Raw genomic sequence first — 25673 nt, 5'->3', positions numbered from 1 at the left:
TGGGGAGGGGAGGGGGACCGTCCTTTGCCCCGAAGGTGGGAGGAGGGGCGGCGGCCGCCAATCTGTGTGAGCCTGGGAACGCGAGCATCCTGCCAGACCCCTCGGACGGCAGCCGTTCTCCCGGCCCCCTCCGCACCGGCGGGAGCGCGGCCCCGTGCGGCCTGTGGGGAGCGAGTCGGACGCCTGGCGGGTGTCCATGCAGAGGGGTGTATGTACCATCCCTTTCCGCTGCCCTGGGCAGCCAGGCCACCCGTGGGGCACGGAGCAGTTATCGCCGGGCAGGGCGGGGCAGGCCAGGGTCTTTGGCCGGCGCACTGAACTGGGCGCTGGGTGATGCAGTGTCTGATCCCCGGCCTTAGCCTCTAACCTGCTCAGATTGCAAGTGCTTTGAGCCCCCCGGACCGCCTGTTCCCGAGTCCGGTGAGAAGCGCCCGTAGCTCTCCGGGGCCGTCTGCGGGGCTCTGGGTGTTACCGCAAGACAGAGGCAGTGCCCGTCTCCCTGCGGAAGCTCCCTCGCCTTTTGCATTTGGCGCCTCCCTCCGCACCGGTACAAGGAGGCAGCTGGCGCGGCCAACAAGTCCTGGCTTGCTCAAAACGAATAATCGGTAGTTTAAAGAGTGGCAGTGGGCCGTGCCCCATAACTTCGTGTGGCCCAGCGCAGAGAGAGGCTCAGAAAGTGACAGTACAACAGGGAACCAATTCCCAGCTCTGCTGAGCTCAGACAGCTTCTAGCTGCCCTCCTTCCTTCCCACAAAAACAAAACAACCCCACACAATTAAACCACACAGCCCTAACAAGGCGAACAAAAACCTACCCCTAAGCCAAACCATAGTGCTAGCTACCTGTAAAATCCTAGAGGAGACAAGGCAGGGATAGGTTTTACCTTGCTATAGCTAGCCAAAGTGTGTGTGTGTGTGTAGGTGACCTCCACTAACTACACTGAGGTTTGAAACTACCCAATCCTCCTCTCCACCAGGATTGTAGGGGAAATAACACTATCCCCATGTAAAAACACACCTTTCTGACAGTGGAGACTAGCCTCCATGAAATCCACTATGGACTTGTGTCAGGAGACAGAGTGTCGGCCATTTATATACCCTGGCCCTTTGCTCTGCAACTATTACACCCCCTTATCCCACCCCCTAGAGACTTAAGAAATGCACAGGGGAAACTGAGGCACCCCTACAGTATTCAGAGGAAACATTAAGAACAGTCCCGCTTTGTCACAACTTGCCTATAGCTGATCAGTTTTACAGGGAAGGCATGAGGCCTTGTCCAGACAACAGAGTTGATTCTATTCTATTCTCAGCTCCAGTTAGCTAACAAGGACTCCTTCTTCCTGTATGTCTCTGTTGTGTACAACCAGGGAGGGTTTTTTTCACTGAAGAGAGCGAACATTTCTCATGACCAGCGATTGCAAGATTGGGGCATATTTCCAAAACATGAGGCTGCCAGAAGCAAATCAAAAGGGCTCCTTCTGAATATGGGAGATGGTGGGCCAGGCAATCCCCCCTGCAGTGGGGACTCAGGAGTGTTTCAGCTAGGCCTGTTTTTCATCTCCAGCTTTTCTTTGCTAAATTTGCCATGCGGTAACTTCTTCATCGCTTGGGGTCTTTCCACCCTCACTGCCACTGGGCAAGTCTTCCTAAAAAGCTATCTTTTAGCTTAACCATGAAAGATTGGGCTTCCTGCAGGAATGGTGGGTGAAATTCTTTGGCCTGTGTTATGTAGGAGGACAGACTAGTTGATCTCAGTGGTTAGAATCTATGAATCTGAGAATCCCAGCGAGTTAATAATTCCAAATGAATAAAGAGATTAATTCAGCCTTGTTTCCAGCTCTGCGAGTCCTGGAGACCCCCTGCAATTTATTCATCAGTTGAAATTATTAATTTTCAGTGTGTGTCTGATCCCCTTATTATACTCAGTATTTATTGATTGCCTTGTGTTGATTTGTTGTGATCGACCGGGCAGTGTTTGTTTCTGTTCCTTGGCCGAATAGTTGAGCCTGCATCTCTGGTATGAATACTTGTGAGCATGCAAAGACGCACTGGGTGTGCGTGCGGCTATAATACAGATAATAAGACCAGGGCACAAGACTTTTGACATGCACTTTCCACAAATACTTGTACCAGTAAAGTTCTGTGGCTCAGACTGAATGCACAAGGTAGTAAGGATGGCGGAAGCAAATTCGTTTGAAAGTTGGGAGGGAATATTGGCTGACGAGCGAGCGCAGCACTCACCCAGCACGGAGAGGGCTCCTTTCACCTTCCTGGCGCAGAGCAATGCGAACATCAGCACACATCACACTGAGTCCCCTGCCCAAAGATCCTGCAAATGCATTCGGAACGTGTGTGCAAGGCTTGTAGCAAGCACGCAGCCCTGCTTGCTGCGACGGGGTCACTGGACCCCGCTCTCCTGTGTCTCTCTCAGCGAACATTTTACCTTAAGTTCTTGTCCAGCAAATGCAAATTAAATAAAAACAACTCGAACTCGCCACGGTTACATTTGGCCTCTGAATAGATTCCTGAGCTCTGAACTGAGAGGGTTAAACCAGGAGACTTCCCTTACCTTGAAAAGGTTAAAAATGTCTGCAGTCTACATCTCTTAAAGGGGCGGTGCTGGTTAACAAGGAGTCTTGGCACCGGCTGCTGGAAAGGCTGGACAGGGGCGTGAGTTCCCCTCCACCAGCACCAAAACATTGCAAAAAAAGGCAGCGAGCCCCACACTTTAGATAAGAACAATTAGCCACCAGCGAGTCCCCGCGGAAAGAGAGGTTTAATTAGAGGGGTGCCCCTGCTCAGCATGCCCTATCCCAGCTCCTGCCCGCCGGGGCTCCTCGCCCTCCTGGCCCCTTGGCTGGCTCTGCTGGCGCACCTCTCCCTTTCCTCCCAGGCAGGGGACAGGAGAACGTTCCCCGCAGAGAAACCTTCAGGTGTGAAGGGAAGGACTCTCATTCTTCTCGATGTGAACACCAAGAGCCCTGTCAGGGTAACCAGTGAGAACTTCCTCTCCCTGCAGTTGGACCCCTCCATCATCCATGATGGCTGGCTCGATTTCTTAAGGTAAGGCGGGCGCTCCCTGGGCACCCCTCGCGTACCCGCTCCCCACTCGCACAGTCCCCGAGAGAAGCCAGGCGAATGGTCCAGAGCCCTGGGCCGGCTCTGCGCGGCGGCCAGCGCTCGTTGTGGCCGAGGAGCAAAGCCGCGGTTCCCATTAAGATGCACATGTTTGCAATGGAGGAGGCATTTCAGAAACTTATCAGTTATGACTGAAAAAATGTCCGGCTTCCCTCTCCGCAGCAATTAGCCTCCGCAGAAAGCACCAGGCGGTGCCGAGCCAGCAGCCGCAGCCAGGGAGCCGAGAGGGGACGGCCCACAGAGCCGCCGGTTGTTCCTGCCGGGCGGGGAACTGGGTTTGGGTTCAGGCTGCAGGGCTGGCTCGCCCGCCCGCCGGCTGCTCAGCGAGTTGCGAGCAGGCAGCTCCTGGGACCGAGGGCAAAGCCCTCCCTCCGATGTAACTGCCCGCGGTTCGCCCAGACAATGTGGAATTGCAGCGGCCTGGAGGAGGCAGCCCCGCCCGGGGAGCGCCCCCTCCCTTCCCGGGGGCCGTCAGGCCGGAGGTCTGCGGGGGAGCGGGGTGTCTCTGCCGCGGGCCCCGCTCCCATCGCGCCGAGGCTCCGCTCAGTTCCAGTTCCCGCTGACGCGAAGGGGTAGCAAGGCGAACAAACGGCGGGACACGCGCCTGGGAAAGCGGGGTTGGGCGCTTGGCTCCGGCGCGCAGCCCCGCCAGCGGGACCCCGGCCCGGGGCGCAGGCTACCCGTGTCCGCCCCTGGATTCGCCTTTTGCTCCGTGGCGCGCCCGGGCGGCGTCCCAGGGACTGGCAGCGGCGGAGAGGCGAAGCGCGGAGACAAGGTTTGGTTCGAAAGCCCCAAGCCGGGCCCAGGGGAGGGTCTGCGGGCCGGGCCGGCTGAACGGCGCGGGGCGCGCACCGACCGAGGGACCGGGCAGCCTGTGCGCTAGCAAAGCTGCAGCGCCTCCGAGAACTGGCAGCCACAATTGGGCAGGCTCGCTAGGGTCGGGCCCGCCGGGGTCCTGGGGAGGGACCAGCTGGCCATTTCCCGGGGAAGCGGGTGGGTGTCCCCATCTTTGCCGAGGCGGGCTTCGGTTGCCCGGCTGAGGCGAGCAGGGCTGGGCGCAGTGGGAGAGATGTAGTGGGCCTGCCCACCGCTCCGCTCCTGGGCTGGTTTCCGGCCCGAGAGGGATCCTCAGGTGGGTTTGCAGCCGCGCCGGGGCCGCTGGAAGGTCTTTAAAAGCCCGAATGAGACGCGAGCTGCTCGCCTGGGCTCGGTGCAGTGTCCCGGCGGGAGTTCTCTCCCTTCGGGAGTCCCCGGGCCTGCGCGGGCTTCTGGGGGATCAGAGCAGCCCGAGGCTAACCCCTGCAGAAGTTCCTGGCCAGGAATATGCCTCGGGCCCGATCCTGCCCCCGGGTTACCCCCACTCCCGCGTTATCCCGGAGCAGCCCAGGCTCCAGCGGGGGCTGCGGCCAGCGCCGGGCAGGGACCGGCTCGGCCTTGTATCCTGCGGAAGAGGAAACGGGGCTGGTGGGATCCTCCAAACGGGGGTGGGGGCTGCTCCGCAGGTGGTGTTTGGGTCTGGGGCGCCCCGAGCCAGCCCGCCCCCCTCCCCCAGTGCGCCCGGCGCTGCTGCTCCCCCCTCAGCGCCTCACTCTCTCCTTCCCAGCTCCAGGCGCCTGGTGACCCTGGCCCGGGGCCTGGCTCCCGCCTTCCTGCGCTTCGCGGGGAAAAGAACCGATTTCCTGCAGTTCCAGAACCTGAAGAACCCGGCCAAGAGCCGCGGGGGGCCCGGCCCGGACTACTACCTCAAGAACTACGAGGACGGTGAGCTGGGGAGGGCGCGGCGGGTCCCTGCAGCACCGAGGGCGGCGTGCGCCGGAGGCACGGGCGGCGAGACACGCCCGGCGTGGCCGGGGCTGTGGGCTGTGCGCGGGACCCCCGGCTGCTGGGGCAGCGGGCCCGGAGGCAGGAAGCGGGGTGTCGGTGTGGGGCCGGGTGGGCTGCACCGGGCGGCGGGAGGGAATCGGCGCAGCGGGCCGACCAGGTCCGTGTGTCTGGCAGGCAGCTCTGCGGCGGGTGAGTCGCTGCAGGTCTCCAGGCCCTGGGCCACAGGGCGGCCAGCGGCCCCCGGGGCGCCCTTGGTACGGGGACGGGTGTCAAAGCCTGGTTCCTGCTGCTTGGCCGCCGACGCCCGGATGAGTTCGGGGAGGGACCGGTGTGGGGTGTTGCGGGCCGAAGGCTGGGCCGGGCAGGAGAATGGACCCCTGGCCCTTGGTTTTGGTCGGTGCTTTACCTCTCCTTATTTCTGCTGTGATGGGGTCGGAGGGAGGCCAGGTGTGTGTGGTTCTGGGGGTGTGCTGAGGGTACAGTGGTGGTGAGGGGGGCGGGGGGCGTGGTTCTCGGGGTGTGTAGTGGTGGGGGGGAGGGGTGCGTGGTTCTCGGGGTGTGTAGTTGTGTGGGGGGGTGAGTGGTTCTTGGGGTGTGTTGTTGTGTGGGGGGGAGGGGTGCGTGGTTCTCGGGATGTGTAGTGGTGAGGGAGGAGGGGTGCGTGGTTCTCGGGGTGTGTAGTGGTGGTGAGGGGGGAGGGGTGCGTGGTTCTCGGGGTGTGTAGTTGTGGGGGGGGAGGGGTGCGTGGTTCTCGGGGTGTGTAGTGGTGGTGAGGGGGGAGGGGTGCGTGGTTCTCGGGGTGTGTAGTGGTGGGGGGGTGGGTGCGTGGTTCTCGGGGTGTGTAGTGGTGGTGAGGGGGGAGGGGTGCGTGGTTCTCGGGGGGTGTAGTGGTGGTGAGGGGGGAGGGGTGCGTGGTTCTCGGGGTGTGTAGTGGTGGTGAGGGGGGAGGGGTGCGTGGTTCTCGGGGGGTGTAGTGGTGGTGAGGGGGGAGGGGTGCGTGGTTCTCGGGGGGTGTAGTGGTGGTGAGGGGGGAGGGGTGCGTGGTTCTCGGGGTGTGTAGTGGTGGTGAGGGGGGAGGGGTGCGTGGTTCTCGGGGGGTGTAGTGGTGGTGAGGGGGGAGGGGTGCGTGGTTCTCGGGGTGTGTAGTGGTGGTGAGGGGGGAGGGGTGCGTGGTTCTCGGGGTGTGTAGTTGTGGTGAGGGGGGAGGGGTGCGTGGTTCTCGGGGTGTGTAGTTGTGGTGAGGGGGGAGGGGTGCGTGGTTCTCGGGGTGTGTAGTTGTGGTGAGGGGGGAGGGGTGCGTGGTTCTCGGGGTGTGTAGTTGTGGGGGGGGAGGGGTGCGTGGTTCTCGGGGTGTGTAGTGGTGGTGAGGGGGAGGGGTGCGTGGTTCTCGGGGTGTGTAGTTGTGGGGGGGAGGGGTGCGTGGTTCTCGGGGTGTGTAGTTGTGGGGGGGGAGGGGTGCGTGGTTCTGGGTGGTGTGTAGGGAGATGGAGGTCCCGGACGATACTTTCTGGATGCCGGGTAAAAAAACCCGCTGCCCGGTAGGAAGCCTGTTTCCATCTCCCCGAGTAACGCTCGCACACACGCGCCCTTCGGAGGGGCCTGCTTCGGCCTCACTTCCCTTGGCTTGTGAACCAGCTCGCTGCCCCGGGCGCCGACTGCCCCCGCTTCACTCGGGGCTGGGTGGGTCTCGCAGCCCCGGCAGCCCTTATGCTCCTCTCAGGGCCCCGAGCCCGCAGGTTCAATGCCGAGGCGTCCCCGGGCTTGTCCGCTGGGCCCGGAGCCCCCTGCGGCCTGGCGCCCATCGGGGTGGTGTCGGGGCGCAGCTTTCAGCCGCCTTGTCCGCCTGGCCCAGCCGAAGCTGCTGGCGCTGGGGTGTCTGCTGAGCAGGGCTCGGGCGGCGAGCAGGCTCGGAGCTCGGCAGAGGCAGCCGAAAGAGCCCCCGGCAGGGCAGGGCCGGAGCGCCGGGCGGTGCCAACCTCCCTTGCGGGGCTCCTGCTGCCCCCACGGGGGTCCATCCGGCGGCTGGGAAGGGTCCTGGGCTCCCAGCGCTTCGCTCTGTCCCCGCCGATTGCCCGCGGAGCGGCCGGAGGATGCGGTGCCCTCCCCGCGCAGCCCGGAGCCCAGAGGGGCAGATTCAGCCCTGAGCATCCTTCCCCGGCGCCCTTCGGCAGCCCCGGCCTTGCGTTCACTCTTCTCCGGCTCCCCGCACCCGAGGTGGGGCCTGTTCCCGCCACCGCGGGCCCGGTTCGGCTCCCCGCACCCGAGGTGGGGCCTGTTCCCGGCACAGGGGGCCCGGTTCGGCTCCCCGCACCCGAGGTGGGGCCTGTTCCCGGCACAGGGGGCCCGGTCCGGCTCCCCGCACCCGAGGTGGGGCCTGTTCCCGGCACAGGGGGCCCGGTCCGGCTCCCCGCACCCGAGGTGGGGGCTGTTCCCGGCACGGCGGGCCCGGTTCGGCTCCCCGCACCCGAGGTGGGGCCTGTTCCCGGCACCGGGGGCCCGGTTCGGCTCCCCGCACCCGAGGTGGGGCCTGTTCCCGGCACCGGGGGCCCGGTTCGGCTCCCCGCACCCGAGGTGGGGGCTGTTCCCGGCACGGCGGCCCGGTTCGGCTCCCCGCACCCGAGGTGGGGGCTGTTCCCGGCACCGGGGGCCCGGTTCGGCTCCCCGCACCCGAGGTGGGGGCTGTTCCCGGCACCGGGGGCCCGGTTCGGCTCCCCGCACCCGAGGTGGGGGCTGTTCCCGGCACCGGGGGCCCGGTTCGGCTCCCCGCACCCGAGGTGGGGGCTGTTCCCGGCACCGGGGGCCCGGTTCGGCTCCCCGCACCCGAGGTGGGGGCTGTTCCCGGCACCGGGGGCCCGGTTCGGCTCCCCGCACCCGAGGTGGGGGCTGTTCCCGGCACCGGGGGCCCGGTTCGGCTCCCCGCACCCGAGGTGGGGGCTGTTCCCGGCACCGGGGGCCCGGTTCGGCTCCCCGCACCCGAGGTGGGGGCTGTTCCCGGCACCGGGGGCCCGGTTCGGCTCCCCGCACCCGAGGTGGGGGCTGTTCCCGGCACCGGGGGCCCGGTTCGGCTCCCCGCACCCGAGGTGGGGGCTGTTCCCGGCACCGGGGGCCCGGTTCGGCTCCCCGCACCCGAGGTGGGGGCTGTTCCCGGCACCGGGGGCCCGGTTCGGCTCCCCGCACCCGAGGTGGGGGCTGTTCCCGGCACCGGGGGCCCGGTTCGGCTCCCCGCACCCGAGGTGGGGGCTGTTCCCGGCACCGGGGGCCCGGTTCGGCTCCCCGCACCCGAGGTGGGGGCTGTTCCCGGCACGGCGGGGCCCGGCTCGGGCGCTGGTCCCGTCAGGCTCACACCTGTCCAGTGGTGTCTCGGCGCCGCGGCTTCTTGGCCGGTGCTCCTTGCAGGCCGAACCCGAACTGCCCTGGGCCCCCTGCGGTGCTCGCACCGGCTGCCGGGCCGCCGCAGCACCTGGCCCGGCGCCGCTTTCCGCGCTGTCCGGGCCGGGGTCGCTTTGCACGCAGCGAGGGCGAGTCTCATCTTCTGGTGGTTAGAGAGCTGGTCAAAACCCGCCATGAGCAAGGGGGCAAATCTCTCCGTCCAGGTCCCTTCGCCTGTTCCTGGCTGCGGCGTGCCAGCCGTGGAGCCCGCTGGAACCATTCTCGTTTTGTTTTGTTTTTTCACCAAAGAAAGCAGAAAAAAATCCCACTTCGATTTGCTGCTGAGTCTCCCGGCCTCCGTTTCTCAGCCCTCTCTGCCTTTTCCTTCCCACGTTTCTAACGTTTCTGGCCTCTTCGCCTCATTTCTCTACCCGCGGGGGCGTTCACACGCCTCCCAATTTCACATCCTCTGCTAGCGCAAGGAGCCTGCTGTTTACTCCACTTCCAGATAATTAATGAAAATGTTAAATGAGACCAGTCTTAACACTGCTCGGCACCTTCGCCAGCCCCATCCGTTGCTGTTCATTGTTTCCTTTTGTTTAGGGCTGCATGTTTCAGTCCGCTTGAGAGTGTTCCAGCCTATTGGAATTTAATTCTGTTTACTGACATTTTTTTAAGTTATTGGACCAGATTTATCGCTGGTTTATCTCCATTTTTTCTAGCAGTTATGCCAGAGAAGGATTTAGTGCTGTACTACAATTAAGATACTAATTAAGCTTTACTACAATTTATTTATTAAATTGACTTCATTTATTTATTACACTGACTACAGTTTGTAATACAGCCCTAACAAGCAATTACATTGGTCTGACATGATTTGACTGCCATAAAGGCAGGCTGCTTACTGGCCTTGGTTCAGTTATTCTTCAGATTTTCACATATTTCCCCCACCCCATCCCCATGACATTTTCCATTATTTAACTGGTCTGAAGCTAGCACTGAGAGGTGATTGTAGGGTTACTTTTGTTTCCTTTTTTAAAAGGTAGGATGTTTGCCTTCTCATAAATAATCTTCGGTGTTTTGGGATGTTTCCTGTGTGTCCCATAGGTTCAAATCTTACCTGTGTTTTGGGCCAGATCTTGCAGCCCTTCCTCATGTGAGAAACCCTAATAATGCCAATGAAATCACTCACTCCAAAAAGAGTGGCAAGCTGAAGTTTTATTAATAATTGCTGTTTTTAAAAGGTTTTTAAATTTTTCAATTGTCCACATTTATTTACTTTTCCTCATTAAAAACAGATAATAAAAAGCATTTCAGTACCTTAAAATTAAAAATTGCAAATTGCAGCACTTTGCTTTTGTATTAGTGGTTCTGGCTTTTTTTTTAGAATTTTTTTCTCCCTTGAAATATTTTTATAAGCATTTTTCCTTCCCTTTGGACAGCATTAATTCAGGCAAAGAAACTTCAGGAAACTGTCAGTGGCAAAGCTCTGTCCTGCATTATTTAAATAAGAAAGGGGAATGTAATGAATACAAATAGGAAAAAAGTAACAATATTTGTGTCTGTTTTTTAAAATATACCTTTTCTAGCTGTGACTTAAAAGAGCCATTAGCTGAAGATTTACCATAAGTAATTATTTAGGAAACCAATTAATTTAGAAAGACAGATCCCAGTGGTAGATCAGTAGAAAAGACAATAATTTGCAGAGGGCTAGTCAAACGGTGAAGTATTGAATGGAAAAAGCAGACATATTTGCCAGTCTGTCTGTTCCACACACCCCCCCCCATGCCTGATCTGATCTGCACTCAGATCAACACTCTTGAATTCTGCTACATACAGGGAGGTGGGTCATTCTGGGTCTTTCTTTCATCTCTGGGTTTCACTAGTTAAAGCAGCCCTGATCTTGGGCTAACCTAACAAATCTCAAGGGAAGAGTTTTGTCTTTATCTCAGTCTGTGGAGATGCAGACTGGAGAAACTAACTGCACGGCATAAACCGTGGATTCATACAACCGTGGGTTCATACAAAACATTTGTAGAAATAAGTGTCGCTGCTTTAGCCCAAAGGTCAATATTTCAACAACTTGCGGCAGAAAACTTCCACTTATTAAATGTCTTCACTAGGGGTTTTCATGACGGAATGACTGAAGGCTTTTGTTTCTTCAGTTTTCCTCATGGCAATAAAGTTGAAATGTAGCAGCCCTTCAAAATGAAGTTTCTCATAGAAGTTGTAACCACAGGTCTTAACTTTTCATCACTTAAATGTGGAACAGAACCATTGCGAATGTGGGTGAGGGAAGGAGGGGACACATGTGGTGTATATCAGAGATCAGTGTAAATCAGAAAGGTGTGCTAAGGGGGATTTCCTGCCTAGAAGCAAAACTTTCTTATTTGTTCCTAAGATCTCTGTGCAAACTTCATAACCAGAAGCTAGTAACTGTCATTGTATTAGAGAGGGTCTTTTTGTGTGGAGGTTGCATTGAGAGCTTCACTAAGAATCCAGTTCTCTGAAATGAAATCCTGCTGCCACCGGAGAGCTCTGCCCTAGCTCACCGAGTCCTAGTAGCCGTGTTATCTTTCCAGAGCATGACTAGGCCACTCTTATCAATCATGCATGAACTATTTGCATTGTAGTAGCACCTAGAGCTGCACTCAGAATCAGGACCCCCTTGTGCTAGGTGCTGAAGAAACACTTCAAGAAGAGCTGTCCTGTACCCTGAAGAGCTGACAGTCTACATAAGCGACATAGACAAAGGGTGCAAGTCTGGGAGGCAGCATGTGAGCAGATTGATCAGAGAGGGCACTGGTTACCTCTTTTTTTCGAAGTTATCTGTGTTTTTCCATTTTCTCTGTATGTGCTTTTGTGGGTTTTAAAATGTATTATTGGTCCGGGGTGGGGTGAAGCGAAAAGGGCAGAGAGGATGAGTTAATAGGAACAAGGTATTAGGAAAGAGGGACTTGCGATGCTGCAGCTGTTAAGGTCATGTCAGCCTCTTTGCTTTGAGCCCCTTGTGACAGGGATGTCCCAAGAGAAGAGCCAGGACCTGCCCTTGGGACTCAGCTAGGCTGAGGCTGCCTGGTGTTCTTGGTATTGTGGTTACTGCTGGCTCAGCTGCTGCGCTACCCTCTCTTCTGCAGAGGGGACACGTGGCCATGCCTGGAACATATCAAACAGGGTTTCAGTTAAATGCCTAGAGGGTCATTTCAGGGCTTGGGGTTCTTGGATCCTGGTTGAATCCAAGAGGAAATGGAGAGAGTTCCTCCCACAGGGGGTCTGAGTGTAAATGGGACAAGATGTTTATGAGGGTTTTTGCCCATGGACACAGGGTTAAATTAATTCTGCATTAATTTAGATGGCGAGCTCCTAGAGGCAGGGACTGTCTTTCTGCACTGGATTTGTACAGCGCCTAGCACGATGGTGCCCCATCCTGCTTGGGGCTCTAGGCACTACTCTAATAGAAGGGATAAATAGTGACATCCCCACCATTGGGTTGGTCATTCTCTCCCAGGGCCACCTGACAGGGATCTAGGAGTGTCTCTGTGTCTGTCCTGTGTTTTATCACACTCACAGGTATTCTAGGCAACTCACAGAGAACTAGATGGGATCCTGCCCCAAGCAGCCTGCAATGAAAGTGAGGAAATAACATTCCAGAGGTGGGGGAGTGGCTCATTCAGCCTGTCTGGGCCTTGTGGGTTCAGAGCTTTGTGTTTTGCTTTAATTAAGGGCAGACACACTCCTGTTTGTAGCCAGTGCTGAAGAAGAGTTCATAGGAGTAACTTGAAGGAGGTGAGGGTGGAGACTTCACAGGTAGATTTTGGATGATTGTTCCTGGTAGCCAGGACAGCAAGGCAGATGAAAAGGTAGCCAGGGAGGGGACTAGATTAATGCAGGGACTTTTGGGGTTGCAGCCTAGGGCCTTGGATTTTGAAGGCCCCCCAAACACATATATGGTTTGTTGCATGGCTCTTCAGTTGACTTGGTGGGGTGGGGTGGGGGGCAGCTGCTCTGCCATGCCACCTGAGAGGAGCAGCCAATCAGAGCTGCGCGGGGAGCTCTGCCTGTTCTCACAGGAAGCGGGGGGGGGGGGGGGAGAAAGAGCTCTGCAGCTCCCCCTCTCTGTAGCACCCTCCCTGGGAAGGAGGAGGGAGTGAAGAGCTCCAGGAGCTGCCTCCCTACCTGAAGGATCTGGGGGGGCCCTGCTGCAGTTGCCCTCGGCCTGGGAGGATGGGTGGTGAAGGAAGGTGAGCCGGGGGGCACAGCTGATGGGGGGTAGGGATCTGGGCAGATGTGGGGGCTGAGGAGGCAGAACTGGTGGGGGCTGGGCAGCTGCACTCCATTTGCCCTCTGTTTACCATCATGCCATTTATTTAATTTAGAGAATTTCCATTTAAACCCCTTGGAGTTAGACAGTGTTGACACATTTCCACTCATAGTGCTACACGTTTAATCAGGCACTTCATCCGATGTTTATGCAACATAAGGGGATCAGTAATTGATGTGCTTTCATCAGCTAGTCTGATTGCTCACTGCACGGTACTTCTCTGGAAAACAAAACAAAACAAAAAGACAGGGTGAGTGTCAAAATTTCCAGCGTTAAGAAAGAGAAATGAGATGTCTGTTCATTTCTTTGAATTTAACTTCTAATTTTAATTTCATACTTTTAAGACTTAATATTAATAATGTTCTGTTTTAATAGCATTTCAGTGTATTTGTTTAATTATTTATTTGCAAGATTTCATTGGAATATTGTCTATCAGCACACTTAATGTTGGATTTTAAGATTCAGAAATATGGTCTGGCACACCACACTTGAAAGTTTGCCACCCCAGGCTGCTGGAGAGAACAAACAGCTGCAGAACCCTTTAGCCCTAGAGAGAGCCCTTTGGCCCACCAAGATTTGGACATTGCCTTGTCCATCCCACCAGAAAATGTCATTGAATGCCACTGCTATAGGTAATTAAAGCCATAGTGTTACTGTTTTCATTACTACCAGTTATATGCTGAAATTAAAAATAAAAAAACAAAACTAACTGCCTTTCAGCTTTAGAGCTGGTGCATCACAATTAAGAACCAAACTGTAATAACCAAGGTAATTTTAACAGCATCGTGTTTGACATCAGTATGGGTGGTAGTTAAACAGTAAAGAGAAGGATCTGAATAGGCACAGAGGTCCCCCAAGAACTAGAATAGCCCTGGCCCTTGTCAAACTTAATTTGGGCCCAGAGGAACTGGCCCCAGTCCTTGTTGGAGTAGTGTGGGGCTTAGGCAGAAGAAGCAGGGTGTTCAGGTCAGGTACTGTAGACCTCAGTCCTTGTATGTTTCTTTTCTCTCATGCCTGGAAAGTGGTCACCTGAGGGACTTGCTTCTAGACCCCCCTTTACGGTGTGGTTAGGGACAAGCAGACTGAACACACTGGCTTGGCCAGTCCAGCCAGTAAGGGGTGGATTACTGAATGGAGTCCCTGCAGGATTACATATGGGAAGCTGTCACCGATCCAGCTACACCCCCAGCTTTGGAACAGACTCTTGGAGGAACTTCTTTCATGTCCTGGCCCACAAGGGGTCTCACTCTTCCTTCAGGTAGGCCACCCAGCCTTGTCGCTTCCTGAGACTCAACCTCTGGGGCTCCAGCACTCCTGGTTCACACCATGAGCTCTCTTCACTGAGTCCCGCAGAGACCTGTACATTCTTCAGGAACTACTAATGCACCTCACCCAGCCTTTAGTGGGCCACTCAAGCAGCATCTTCAGAACGGTCAGGTTTATTGGTCAGCTGGAGGACAGCATAGGAAGTCCTTTGGGAGCTGAAGGTTACAGCATAATCTATTCTGGTTAGCCCAGAGCCCAGCCAAGCTGGAGTGAACTCTCTCTCAGACTTTGTTCCTTAATCAGTTCCCAGGTGAGAGAGCTCCCAGGCTTCTTCCAGAGCTCACACTTATCCCCTCACACCTTCCAGTGCTTGTTTTTGAGCTACAGTCTGCTCGACTTCCCTACTGAGAGTGTCAATCCATGAATCACTTGCATTGTCTCTGGGGGACCCCTTGCTGATCTGAGCCAGTTCCTTAATCACTGTTCATTCCACCTAGACAGGGAGGGTGATGCACAGACCGATGCCTCTTACATTACCACAGGTTGCTCCGTGGTGTGAATATTCCACCCCCGCCAGCGACATAAGTTGCCATAAGCGCTGGTGTGCACAGCACTAGGTCAGCGGGAGAGCTTCTCCCGCGGCCATCGCTCCTGCTGCTTGTGGAGGTGGTTTTACAATGCCAGCAGGAGAGCTCCCTCCCCTCTTCTCTACAGGTGCTGCCACTGCGGCGCTGTACATGTAGACGTGGCCTCAGCCTGCAAATTCATGTATTTTCCTCCCACTGGCTCGCCATGCCAAATGCAGGGGGGGACCAAGGCACACAGAAGCATTGAAATGTTAGGGCAGATCCCCACTTTGTCGCAGAACCATCACAGCTCAGGATTCAGTCTTAGCAGCATGACACCGGAACAATGCACTTTGCACTCTGGTTTCTTCTCCAGGCACCTGCACGTTCACTCTCCTTTCAGCGCGTCTCTCAGCGTTAGCACTGCAACTAAATCCCCACTGTGCATCCCTGCATCGGTCTCCGCTGGGGTGACCAGACAGCAACTGTGAAAAATCGGGACGGGGGTGGGGGGGCGTAATAGGAGCCTATATAAGAAAATGACCCAAAAATCAGGACTGCCCCTATAAAATTGGGACATCTGGTCACCCTAGTCTCTGCTGCTGCTGTTGTGACTTGGACTGTTCCTGTTAGGAATCAATGAACAGTCCCCTCTACCCATAGCTAACTTTGAGGGGAGCGCTTCCCCTGTGGGATTCTTGGCTGCACCTTGGGAGTTTGCTCGGCCCTGAAACGTGGCTGTAGGCTCTTAGCCTGGGGAGCATTATTTGTTTTTAAACCTGAGAAAAGCGATTGCACAGTTTCAGAGTTAATGGACCAGGGACGGTTGTCTGTTGAGGCTAATGTAACTGGAAAACAGCCCTTAAAATGTACATAGAGCCCATTACATTTTATGGTGGACGAATCCGGGCTTATTTATAAAACAGTGAAGGAAAGGAGCCTGAGTGGTGAAGGAGGCGATTAACAGAAAGGCACTCTCACCTGCCCCTCTCACCTCCTCATTCCTTGGGGTGGATCCAGGCCAACTTGCTGCCATCCTGTCATTGTTCAGTTTTTAGAAGTTAGCTTTTGTGCCCCTGAAACACCCTGAATTGACAGGCCTGGTGCCTGGAGCCCTCTCCCCATAGAACAGGGGCACTCCATCCAGAGCCATTGGAACCTTTGCCCATTGCTCCATCAGGGCAGTTCTGCCAGGTGCTAGAAGGACTCACCCATAGAAGCGAGAGGGAAGTTCAGGCCTGATGCTCATCCTGTTTTCAACACCTCTGCTGAAAATGCCAAAGGTAGTGGTGAATTTTCTGACATGGACATTTTGCTGGGAATTGAGGCCACCAGCTTATTTCACAGAGACTCCCAAATGGCCGTCAGCTGGGGATGACTCCTGAGGATTGACCTGGGGTTAGTTTCAAACCAGTAATTGAGCTGGTTAGAAAATGCAGACAAAAACAAAATTTCAACCACAAAACAGAAACACATTTTTAGAAAGTTTTTGCAGTTTTAGCTTCTCTTGTTTCCTGACTAGCTTCAACCAGGAACCTAAAGATGAAGGGATTTGTAGCTCATTATACCCTGGAGTAACCTTGTTTACCAGGCATTACTAGCTAAAGACTGAGTACTGAACAATGGGATGTGAGTTGAAGATTTCAGTACAATTCTGCCTGGGTACGTCTCTACAGCATACAATGTTTGGGCAAAAGGAGAGCCAGCAGAGATCTGAATTTCAGCCTCGTTTGAAATGGCTGGCAATTGCTGTCAGTTTGTCTTGCAATCTGAATGCTGTGCAAAGGGAAATACCGAGACACAGGTGCTCACCTACCATGAAGCTGGGAAGGGTATGAAAGTGTAAAGAGGGAGCGATTTACAAAAATATTTGTGTGTGAAATTTGCCCATAAACTGAGGAGCTAATTGCACTGGCTTGTTCAGCTATTAAGCAGTAAGCACTTTTCAGGCTTTCCCTTAAGATACCTGCCTCTGAATCTTAACCAGAAATAACACCAGCTGTTTCAGCCTTGGACCTCTCCTGAGTAGAATGTGCTAATTGCAACAAGTTGTGTGGTGCCTGCACATTGCAGAATCATGCTCTCTAGAGGCTGGGACAGAGCAGCAAATTCATTTGCACATGTGAATTAATGAGTTCCCAGGTGCATCCCATAGCAGACCCATAACACAAAATGCAAACATGATGCTGTGTCATAGCCCCAACCTGTCCCCTTTGAAGTGCCAGCATTCCAGGAAATGATGCCCAAAAGGAGCTCTGGGAGCAGACAGCCGCAGAGAGTTTTAAAGCGGACTTGAGTTGAGGTCCCAACCGAGATGTGTGTCAAGGGAGGACAGCAGCTAAACCTGAAAAGTTTGTATTGGGTAGTATTGTTTTCAGGCTATTGTGTTTTTATAGCATGAATGAGGCCCATAGATACTGAGCTGAAACAGACAGTACCATAGTCAGTGTCCTAAGGGGTTTGGTTTTGTCTGTGTTGTGGGGTTAGAAGTGACATTTTCTGTCCTTCTCGCTTACGGGTCAGATTTGGATACCCTTACTTCATAAGTAGTGTAGGCCAGTGGGGTGACACAAGTGACTGCTCACCAGTGAGAGTAAGGGGGTCTGGCTCTGGATGATCTGAGCAGCCCTTTTGTCTATTTAATTCGCTAGCTCATCCCCTGCCTGTGTCTGGGGAGGTGGGGTGTTATTGTGTCTATCCCTCTAGCCGTTGTATCTGAGCCCCTCCCAGCTAGTTAAACATTGAAGTAACCGGTTTCAGAGTAACAGCCGTGTTAGTCTGTATTCGCAAAAAGAAAAGGAGGACTTGGGGCACCTTAGAGACTAAATAAAATTGGTTAGTCTCATTGAAGTAACCATCTCTCTCCTTTCTCAGCCTGCAGGAGCAATCCCTTGATTAGTTGTTTTTCCCTGCCCACACAATGAAGCCTGTATGGGACACAGCACTCCTGGGGTTAAGTGTGGGGAAAATAAAACAATCCAGCTCTTGTGTATGGATGTTTCCATGGCCCCAGGTGGGAAGTGACTGACAGTTCCTGCCCTTTGGCTGCTTAGCAGCCTGAGCGAAATGACTTTTTTTCTATCAAAGTGCCCACCCATCACCCCGGGGTTTCTGAGTATTTGAACCACACACACAACCCAAACCCAGCTTGTGCAACTTGGACATTAAGCTGCCGTTGTAACTTCAGACAGCTTCTCCCTGTCGCAGCTGTGACAAGCACTTACCTCTCAGCAGAGATCCTCCTCCGATATGCCTCTGCCAGCATCTCTGGAAGGGTAACAAATCTGGGCCCTGGGTAGGGTTGCCATCTGAACTGAGTAGGGAGTGTCCTCCAAAAAATACAGGAGACTGTCCTGCCTTCCAGAGCTTTGGCACAGCCCAAACCCTGCTTTTCAGTGGTGGGGAAGGTACCCTTCCCTACAAAATACCCTTTAGCTTAGAGGAAGATGCACTGAGCTGCAAGCTCTAATCCAGTGTTTCTCAAATGCAGCCACTTTGGTTGCATGCAGCCACCAGTGGCTTTTCTTGTGGCCACAGCCTCCTGGGTGATGACTGGGGGGAGGGGTGGGAAGCAGCAGCCCCTCCCTCGGGGCCTACAGAAGGGGTTGTGGAGACACAAACACTGGAGGAGCAAGCAGGCAGTGAGTTCCCCACCTTCCCAACTGTGGAGGGGCCAGGCTTCAGCCCTAGGATGGTGGGTGGCAGGCTCCAGCCGCAGGGCTTCAGGCTCCATCTCCAGGCTCTGGGGTCTGTCTCCGGGGTCAGGGCTTTGAGCTCTATCCCCTAGCTGCACAGCAGTGGGCTCCAGCCGCAGCCTCTGTCCATATGGCAGTAGGCTCTGGCCCCCGCTGCCTCCCCCAGGCCTCCTTCCATTCCTCCTGTCACCCCTGGACCCACTGGCTCCCTACCCACCTCACTGTTCCGGGCTTAATTTGTATCCTGGCATGCCAGGGCTGAGTAAGTCTGCTGTGAAAAGTGATATTTGTATGTTTGTTAATATGTCTACGCTAGCACTTTTGTCAGTCGGGGTGTGAACAAAAGTTTTACAGACAGAAGCGCCGGCGTGGACAGCGGTATGTCGGTGGGAGATGCTCTCCTGCCAGCATAGCCACTGCTGCTCGTTAGGGATGGGTTAATTATGCCGACAGGAGAGCTCTCTCTTGTCGGCATGGAGCAGCTACATGAGCGACCTTACAGGGGTGCAGCGATGCTGCTGTAAGGTCTGTAGTATGGACATAGCCTTAGTAGCTAGCTGGAGGCTGTGAAAAGTGATATTAACATACAAGTATCACGTTTCCCAGCAGCAGACTTACTAGCCAGCAAGTCTTTAAAAAAAAAGGCAAAAGAAAAACAAAAAATACAAGAACGTGCAAAGCACTTTATTTGTGTTTCTAGTCTGTTTAGGTCTAGTAAAGAATAGAAACAACTGTACATTATTTTTATTATTGCAAAAAACCCTACATAAATACATTACAATGATTTGGACATGTGCATTTTTATTTGTTTTTCCTTAAGTTTAAGTATTTTATGAAAAAGTGTCAGAGCGGCCACCAGCAAGAGTTGGTGGCCGCACTCTGAGGCCACCAAAAATGTGTTGTGAGAACCCCTTCTCTAATCACATCTCTCCCACTAACTGAGGTTAATATTCCTCTGCATTTCACAACTCCTTTGCAGCCTTTCAGGAAAAAATGCACCCAGTCTATGTGCTCGACTATTCTGTTTGTAGCTTCTGCTCTAACTTCTAGATTACACTCCTTTCTCGGAGCCGGGAGCAGAACCCCAAAATCTTGATACCCAACATTCTCCTGCTGTCTTGCAAAGTGTGTCTTTCACACCCCTCTGTGGCTGTTCTACATACAGGATAACAGCCTGATTCCAGTACCAGTTATGGCTGTAACTCTGACAGAAGAGATCCGTGCTGAAGGATTTAAGTTCAAACTCTGCTGATGATCCATGCAGGGAAAAATAGCATGTGATTGATTGTGTAATTTTAAAGACTGCATGGTAATGCATGCTCACGTGGGGATAGAATTATGGTTGTACAGTCCATCTTAATTCTAGAATTTTCTAACAAATATCTTTCACCAGCACAAAATCCGCATGTTTTTTTTTAAAGATGAAATTGATGGCTCTGTGCAAATCATTTTGAAAATAGGCAAGTTAGTTTATTCACGTAAAATCTTCTGCATCAGAAAGTAGGTGTCCTGAATGTTTGGTTCTGAAAGGCAGTATTGTTAACCCATAGCATTTAATATTCATGAGCCTGGCCCCCCAAAATCATGAGATTTTAAAAAAGTAATAAGCTTTGTGCTCTTTTTATTTGTCTTAGGGAGCATTCACTTCACGTTCTCCACAACCCTGAAGGCTAGAAACTTATTTTTAAATGTAAATTGAGATTCTCTTGCCATCTCTTGACTCCAGCAGCTGGGGCTTTAAGAAAAGCACCAAATATTGCCAGACTTGTGATAAAATCTTGAGTATTCACAACACCAATGTGTCAGCACCTTTGGAGGAGAGAGTTTCACATTTAGGGATACCCCGGGGTGAGAACACCCTGCTAGCAGCCTCTTCCTGTTTGAACTGAGGTCTAGCTAGCATGTGTGACGAAGTGGGACAGTTCTTAATGTTTCCTCTGAATTGTGTGGAGGTGCCTCAGTTTCCCCTATGCAGTTCTTAAGTATCTAGGGGGTGGGATAAGGGTGTATGATCATTGCAGAGCCCTAGAGGGCAGGTGTGTGCAGGGGTCTGGACACAGAGAGTGGCCGACACCCTGTTTCCTGGCCACTGATGGCCTGGGCCCTTCCCCCCTGCAAGGTGAGAGCTAAAGAGTTGGAGAACAAAGGAATCCGGTGACCTCCTGGCCCGGGAAAGGGACAAAGCTCAGAGGAGGAGGGGCTGGAGGGAGTTTCAGTTTGGGGCTGGCTGGAGACATGGAGTGAAGGGCAGACGTGGTTGTCTGGCTCACGGCCCCCCAAAATGGACCCAGCTGAGGGGTCCTGTTCTCTGCACCTGCAAGCTCTGTGTTAGACCATGTTCCTGTTGTCTAATAAACCTCTGTTTTACTGGCTGTCTGAGAGTCACGTCTGACTGTGGAGTTTTGGGGCAGGACCCTCTGGCTTCCCCAGGACCCCGCCTGGGCGGACTCGCTGTGGGAAGCGCACGGAGGGGCAGAGGATGCTGAATGCTCCGAGGTCAGACCCAGGAAGGTGGAAGCTGTGTGTCCTGAAGACAGGCTGCTTACAGAAAGGTGACTGCCCCAGAGTCCTGCCTGGCTTCATGGGGAGCAGTTCCAGAGCATCGCCCTGGGATGTCTCTGCTGATTGTAGCTGCAGAGTATTGCACGGGGTATGGGAGGGAGTATCTCTTGGGCAGAATGGCCCCAAACTTTAGGGCTTTATACAGCAGGCTAAACCTAACACCTTGCACTCCGCCTGGAAACCCACAAGCGGAGAGCGCAAGTCCCAGAACACTGGAGCCGTGGAGGGCTGCCTGTGCTGGGCATTGGGCATGGGGCACTCACACCAAGTGGCCCCCTGGTGCCGGCCGGCAGTCTGGCTGGGGTCTGTGGGGCAGATCAGGGAATCGGCTACATGGACCCCTCCTGGTCCTGGGGCTGCAGTTGTGCCTGCACGGGTGGCAGGGTGACTGGCCTAGTCTTAATGCTGCCGTGCTGGGCCCGGGGAGGAAGGAGCTTCTGGCTGCCTCGCTGGCAAGAGGGGTCATACTGGTGAAGCGGGGCAAGGGCAGGCAGGAAAGGGCAGGCGACAGGCTCAGGGGAAGGAGGCTGGGGCAGGAGGAGTCGTGCTAGGAGGGGTGACTGCTGAGGGTGTGGGACAAAAGTGGAATGGGTGTAGGGGACTGGGCAGGTGTGAGATGGCTGATGGAACAGAAGGGGGTAATGGAAAGCAGAGACAGAATGGCGGAGGCTGTTCCATGTCTCCTGCCCCCTGAGTCAGCAATCCCAGGCTGTCTTGGGTCTTCTGGAGATAAACAGGGGCTCCAGTTGCTGGGAACATCAAGCTCGCACTGATAGTTAAGTTTGAAAAAGCTCCTGCTCCCCTTGCAGAGATTCTGATGAATTCTCCTGGGGGTTTGTGCCACTGCAGAGGCAGCAGGATGGTCAGCCCCTCAGCGACTGTGGATCTCCTGAGGCCTTCATGGTTCTCTGGGATCTGCTGGAGGCCAGGAACTGTCAGGGGAGGCTCGGTGCCTTGGCATTAACTCTGCAGCACCCTTTTCCTTTCTTGTTCCCAGTGAGTGTGGCTGTGCTAGCCGACACGCCACATGGCCTGGGGAGAAGAGAGGGCGGTGCTGCTTTGCGGTGTGGATAGGAGAGAGCCGTGTGTGTGAAGAATCTCCCCACATGGTTCCTCAGGGTGTGAGGTGGGCCCTAGACGTTGGAGATGGGAAAGACCCATTAGGTCCCATGGAGACTATGTGCCAGGGCCAGAGCACAAATGACCCCCATAATGTAATTTTGACTTGGTTCCGAGTTCTATTTGAAATGTCCTGAGCAATTTTGTTCATTAGCAAATTTTGTTTCACTTGCTTTTGCCACCATCTGTCTAATGGGAGGTGGGGATGGTGCTGTTTACATACAGGGCGTTAATCAAGGTAAGGATGGACTCCTCCTATTTCTTATCTCTAGTTTCTTCAGTTAGAAAGCTGTCTCATTATCAATATCAGTGGAAATTGCTCTGTGACCAGAAAGAATGGTACATCCTGGTTTGTTAGTTATTTACTGATTGATGAGTGAGACAGCAGAATTTTCTGTGGATGTATTTGACTGATGCTAGTGTATACTCTAAAATTTTCTTAGAAAAATTTACTTTTTTACGTGTTGTATACATCCTTCTGTGTAGAAGAGCCTCATCTTCTGCTCAGAGAGTCAAACAAATAAGCACACAACACACACAAACTAAAATCTAAATCCATCCAAGTAACACTTGCCTCATGCTGGTAGCCAGCATAAACTACTTGTGATCCTAATTTTATACCAGTGTGTAGACAGTACAGTCACTGAGCACTTTATAAAATCCTGGACAGATAGATTAGAGAAATTGTTTAAACATTTTTAACTGTGGTGAGCTTTTTAAAAACTAGATATTTTATATAGTTTACAACTTGCAGTTTACTCGTATGTTTCTCTGGTGACCAGTCAAACATAAGTTTGATCCCTGAAGGGTGTTTTACTTTCCAGTGCCCCATCTTACTAATTTCCATAAACAGGGATGTTCATTTCTAACTAATGCGTTTGTGATGTTCCCCTCTCATGTTATCCAGACCGTTGATCTGCTAGGTCACTCCAATCCTTGACTCTGGGAGCCAACCTTACCCTGCTCTGCTGTGAGAACCCCCACTCCTGGGCTGTTCACGCACAGCCTCTGGCATGTAAGCTGCTCCCAGCTACGTGAGTGAGCACTTTTGGCCAGCCGCTGCTTGGATTGTGTAACCAAATGACACTAGCCAATCTCTCTGGTCCCAGACACAACCCTAGGAACCCCCGTCTTGCAGTGTCCAGTTATACCCGCTGGACGCTGCAAGCTTATATGAGTTTGTCAATTTAACAAAGAAATTGATATGCACCAAGCTTGTTATCCCATGGGGAATTTCTGACATGCTTCAAACCAAACGCACTGCTTCAGGTAGAATAAACAGATTTTAAGTGATTATAAATCAAAGCACAACAAGTCAGATTTGGTCAAATGAAATAAAAGCAAAATGCATTCTAAGCTGATCTTAACACTTTCAATGTCCTTACAAACTTAGATGCTTCTCACCACAGGCTGGATGGTTGCCCTTCAGCCAGGCTCTCCCCTTTGATCAGCGCTTTAGTCACTTGGTGGTGGTGTCTGTAGGTGTAGGTGGAAGAGAGAGGAAGAACACGGCAAATGTCTCTCCCTTTTATCATGTCGTTTCTTCCCTCTTGGCTTTGCCCCCCCTTTCAGAATCAGGTGAGCATTACCTCATCACAGTTCCAAACTGACCAAAGGAAGCGGGGTGTCTCCCTCAAGAGTCTAACAGGTTCTTTTGTTGCTGCCTAGGCCAGTGTCCTTTGTTCCTGTGAGGCTGGGCTGGGTTTGTCCCATACCTGCCTGATGAGGTGTGGACTGCCTCTGTGCTCTTGGAGAGTTTTTGCCTGCACTTATTTTAAGCCAGGAGGGTACATTTTCAACCTCATAACTACATACATGAAATTATAACCTATAACATTACTATAACGTTGCTGTAACAACACTGCTCAGGGCATCACGAGCCTTCCGAAGATGCCTGACATGACAAACTTTGCACTGGATACCACGCAATCATATTATAAGGATGAACATGGGGGTGCTGTGTGTTGCCTCGAGGTACAGAGCATCACAACGTTATACAGTTTTCTTTAAAAAATCACATGGTAAGACTGAAAGTGTATAGCAAGTGTATTGTGGATAATGGTTAATGCAGACACTTGTTAACTGTGAATGTTCTAGTCTTGTAGAGATGTATTGGCCCGGATCCCCAGGGACAGCCAAGGAATACACAGAACAATTCAAAAACAGCCTTTGTACAAGGGTTTCTTTCAGCTTCCTTCATGGTCCCTGGTCTGGGGCTGCTTGTGTGCTGGTCTGGCTCCCTTGAGGAAATTAGAGGAGCCTGAAGGATGTTCTAATTTACAGCAGCTACCAATGACCCCAAGAGGCTGTTCCATCAGGTGGGATGTGGGGCCCTCCTGGCCATGCCCCTTTGCTCCTATGCAGGCTGCAGGGAGGATGGAGCAGTAGAAGCCTCTAGCCTGCTCTACACCACCAGCATCCTGTGGTCTGTTAGGCTGGCTGTAGGGCAGAGTGGCTGAGGAGCTGTGTCATTATTTGGTCTGGTTTGGTTTTCTGTTGCAGTGTGTAGGGTGGTCACTCTCTGCTTTTGATCGTTAATCAGTGATAACAAATACCTCCCTCACAGGTTCCTGGTCATCTCCTTAGCCCCCCAGCATGGTGTAGTCACAGTCTATATGTTGGTAGCTGCATGGTGCTAGAATTCCTACCGGAGAAGTAACTCTCCGTGAGGTGTGCTTGGGTGCAAAGGCCCTGCCAAGGGGCTAGGGAGCAGGGAGGCTATTTGCCGAGAGTGATACTGCATCACCTGTTGCCCTCAGTGCAGGGAGTGCAGCATAGACCAGGCATATGGGGAATATGGCCGGGATCAGCTAGCAGGAGTTACCTTCTCATGAGGGAGATGATTCAATCTTGGTGGAACTGAGCTAGGAACCAGGACCACGTTGGGGCGAGAGGACATACTGCCTGTGAGGAGCCCCTCTTGCTTTATTTGGCACTCTGGCCACAGTATGCCTTTGGATTTTGCCTTCATTTGTAAAAAGAAAAGGAGGACTTGTGGCACCTTAGAGTCCAACCAATTTATTTGAGCATGAGCTTTCGTGAGCTACAGCTCACTTCATCGGATGCATGAATCATTTGTGTGACCCCCCAATCGCATGGATAGTTTTGTCCTGTAATCAGCCGCAGATCACCTGACCTGCCACACGGGTGTGCTCCCTTCATACTGCATTTGCGCGGCTGTTACATGAGTGATTCTACTGTACAGAGTGCACGTAGCACCGCACGAGCTGTGCGATCAAACGTCCCAGGGCTGGGGACTGCCCATGGGTACTGGTGAAAGAGAGCCAGCTTCAAAGTGAATTGTTTTGTTTGATATAAAAAGTCTAAGGCACTTCAAATGACTTTCTTTGCAGGGAGGCAGGGTAAGTGAGATAATATCTTTTATTGGCCCAACTTCTGCTGGTGAGAGAGACAAGCTTTCAAGCCACACTGGGGCAAGCTGGGTTTTTTAACTGAAGCAAAGTGACTGTCTAGCACAGGCTGTCCATTGAATGGGCAGTGAGCATGCCAGCCCCCTCCCTCTTCCCCCACCCACCCGAGCCTGCCCATCTCCAGGAGGCTGCTTCCCAGTGGGCTCCTATAATCTGTGTCTGATTTCGCTAACTTTTATGCAGTTGGTCTAATATAAATCAAGTCCATTAATGTGTGTTAAATGCAAAACCCCCATGTTTGTGCAGGTTCAATGCAGCCTTTTTATCATAAAAAAGGGACAGAAACGTTAACTGCCCTGCATTTCATGTAGGGTATGTTAGTACCTTGAACAGCCTCCCTAATCCTTCAAACCCCTAAATTACTGATGTACTCATTTAGATTT

General features: G+C 53.4%; 1 protein-coding gene and 1 long non-coding RNA gene across 3 annotated transcripts in view; one reads left to right on the top strand and one right to left on the bottom strand.

Annotated features, from left to right (window-relative positions):
- The first annotated feature begins 1732 nt into the window (after window positions 1-1732).
- The window catches only part of HPSE2 (heparanase 2 (inactive)), a 272659-nt gene continuing 248718 nt past the window's right edge, over window positions 1733-25673 (top strand). Inside the window, exons 1-2 of one of the 2 annotated variants that reach the window (XM_084633307.1) lie at window positions 1733-3062; window positions 4741-4898. In XM_084633307.1, the coding sequence (XP_084489433.1) occupies window positions 2803-3062; window positions 4741-4898 (418 nt within the window). In that variant the 5' untranslated portion in view covers window positions 1733-2802. The remainder of the gene's footprint in view (window positions 3063-4740; window positions 4899-25673) is intronic. The other variant, XM_084633306.1, reaches the window with a different exon arrangement.
- On the bottom strand, window positions 12757-17995 carry LOC311523394. The gene is made up of 3 exons (XR_014712329.1): window positions 17708-17995; window positions 15695-15876; window positions 12757-12871 (listed from the first exon to the last, which is right to left on the bottom strand). It is a non-coding gene; the product is annotated as an uncharacterized lncRNA (long non-coding RNA).

This window comes from Lepidochelys olivacea (assembly GCF_965140295.1).
Source record: "Lepidochelys olivacea isolate rLepOli2 genome assembly, chromosome: 7".
Taxonomy (NCBI): domain Eukaryota; kingdom Metazoa; phylum Chordata; order Testudines; family Cheloniidae; genus Lepidochelys; species Lepidochelys olivacea.
The sequence above is the reverse complement of the archived record's forward strand: the minus strand, read 5'-3'. Positions and strand labels throughout refer to the sequence as shown.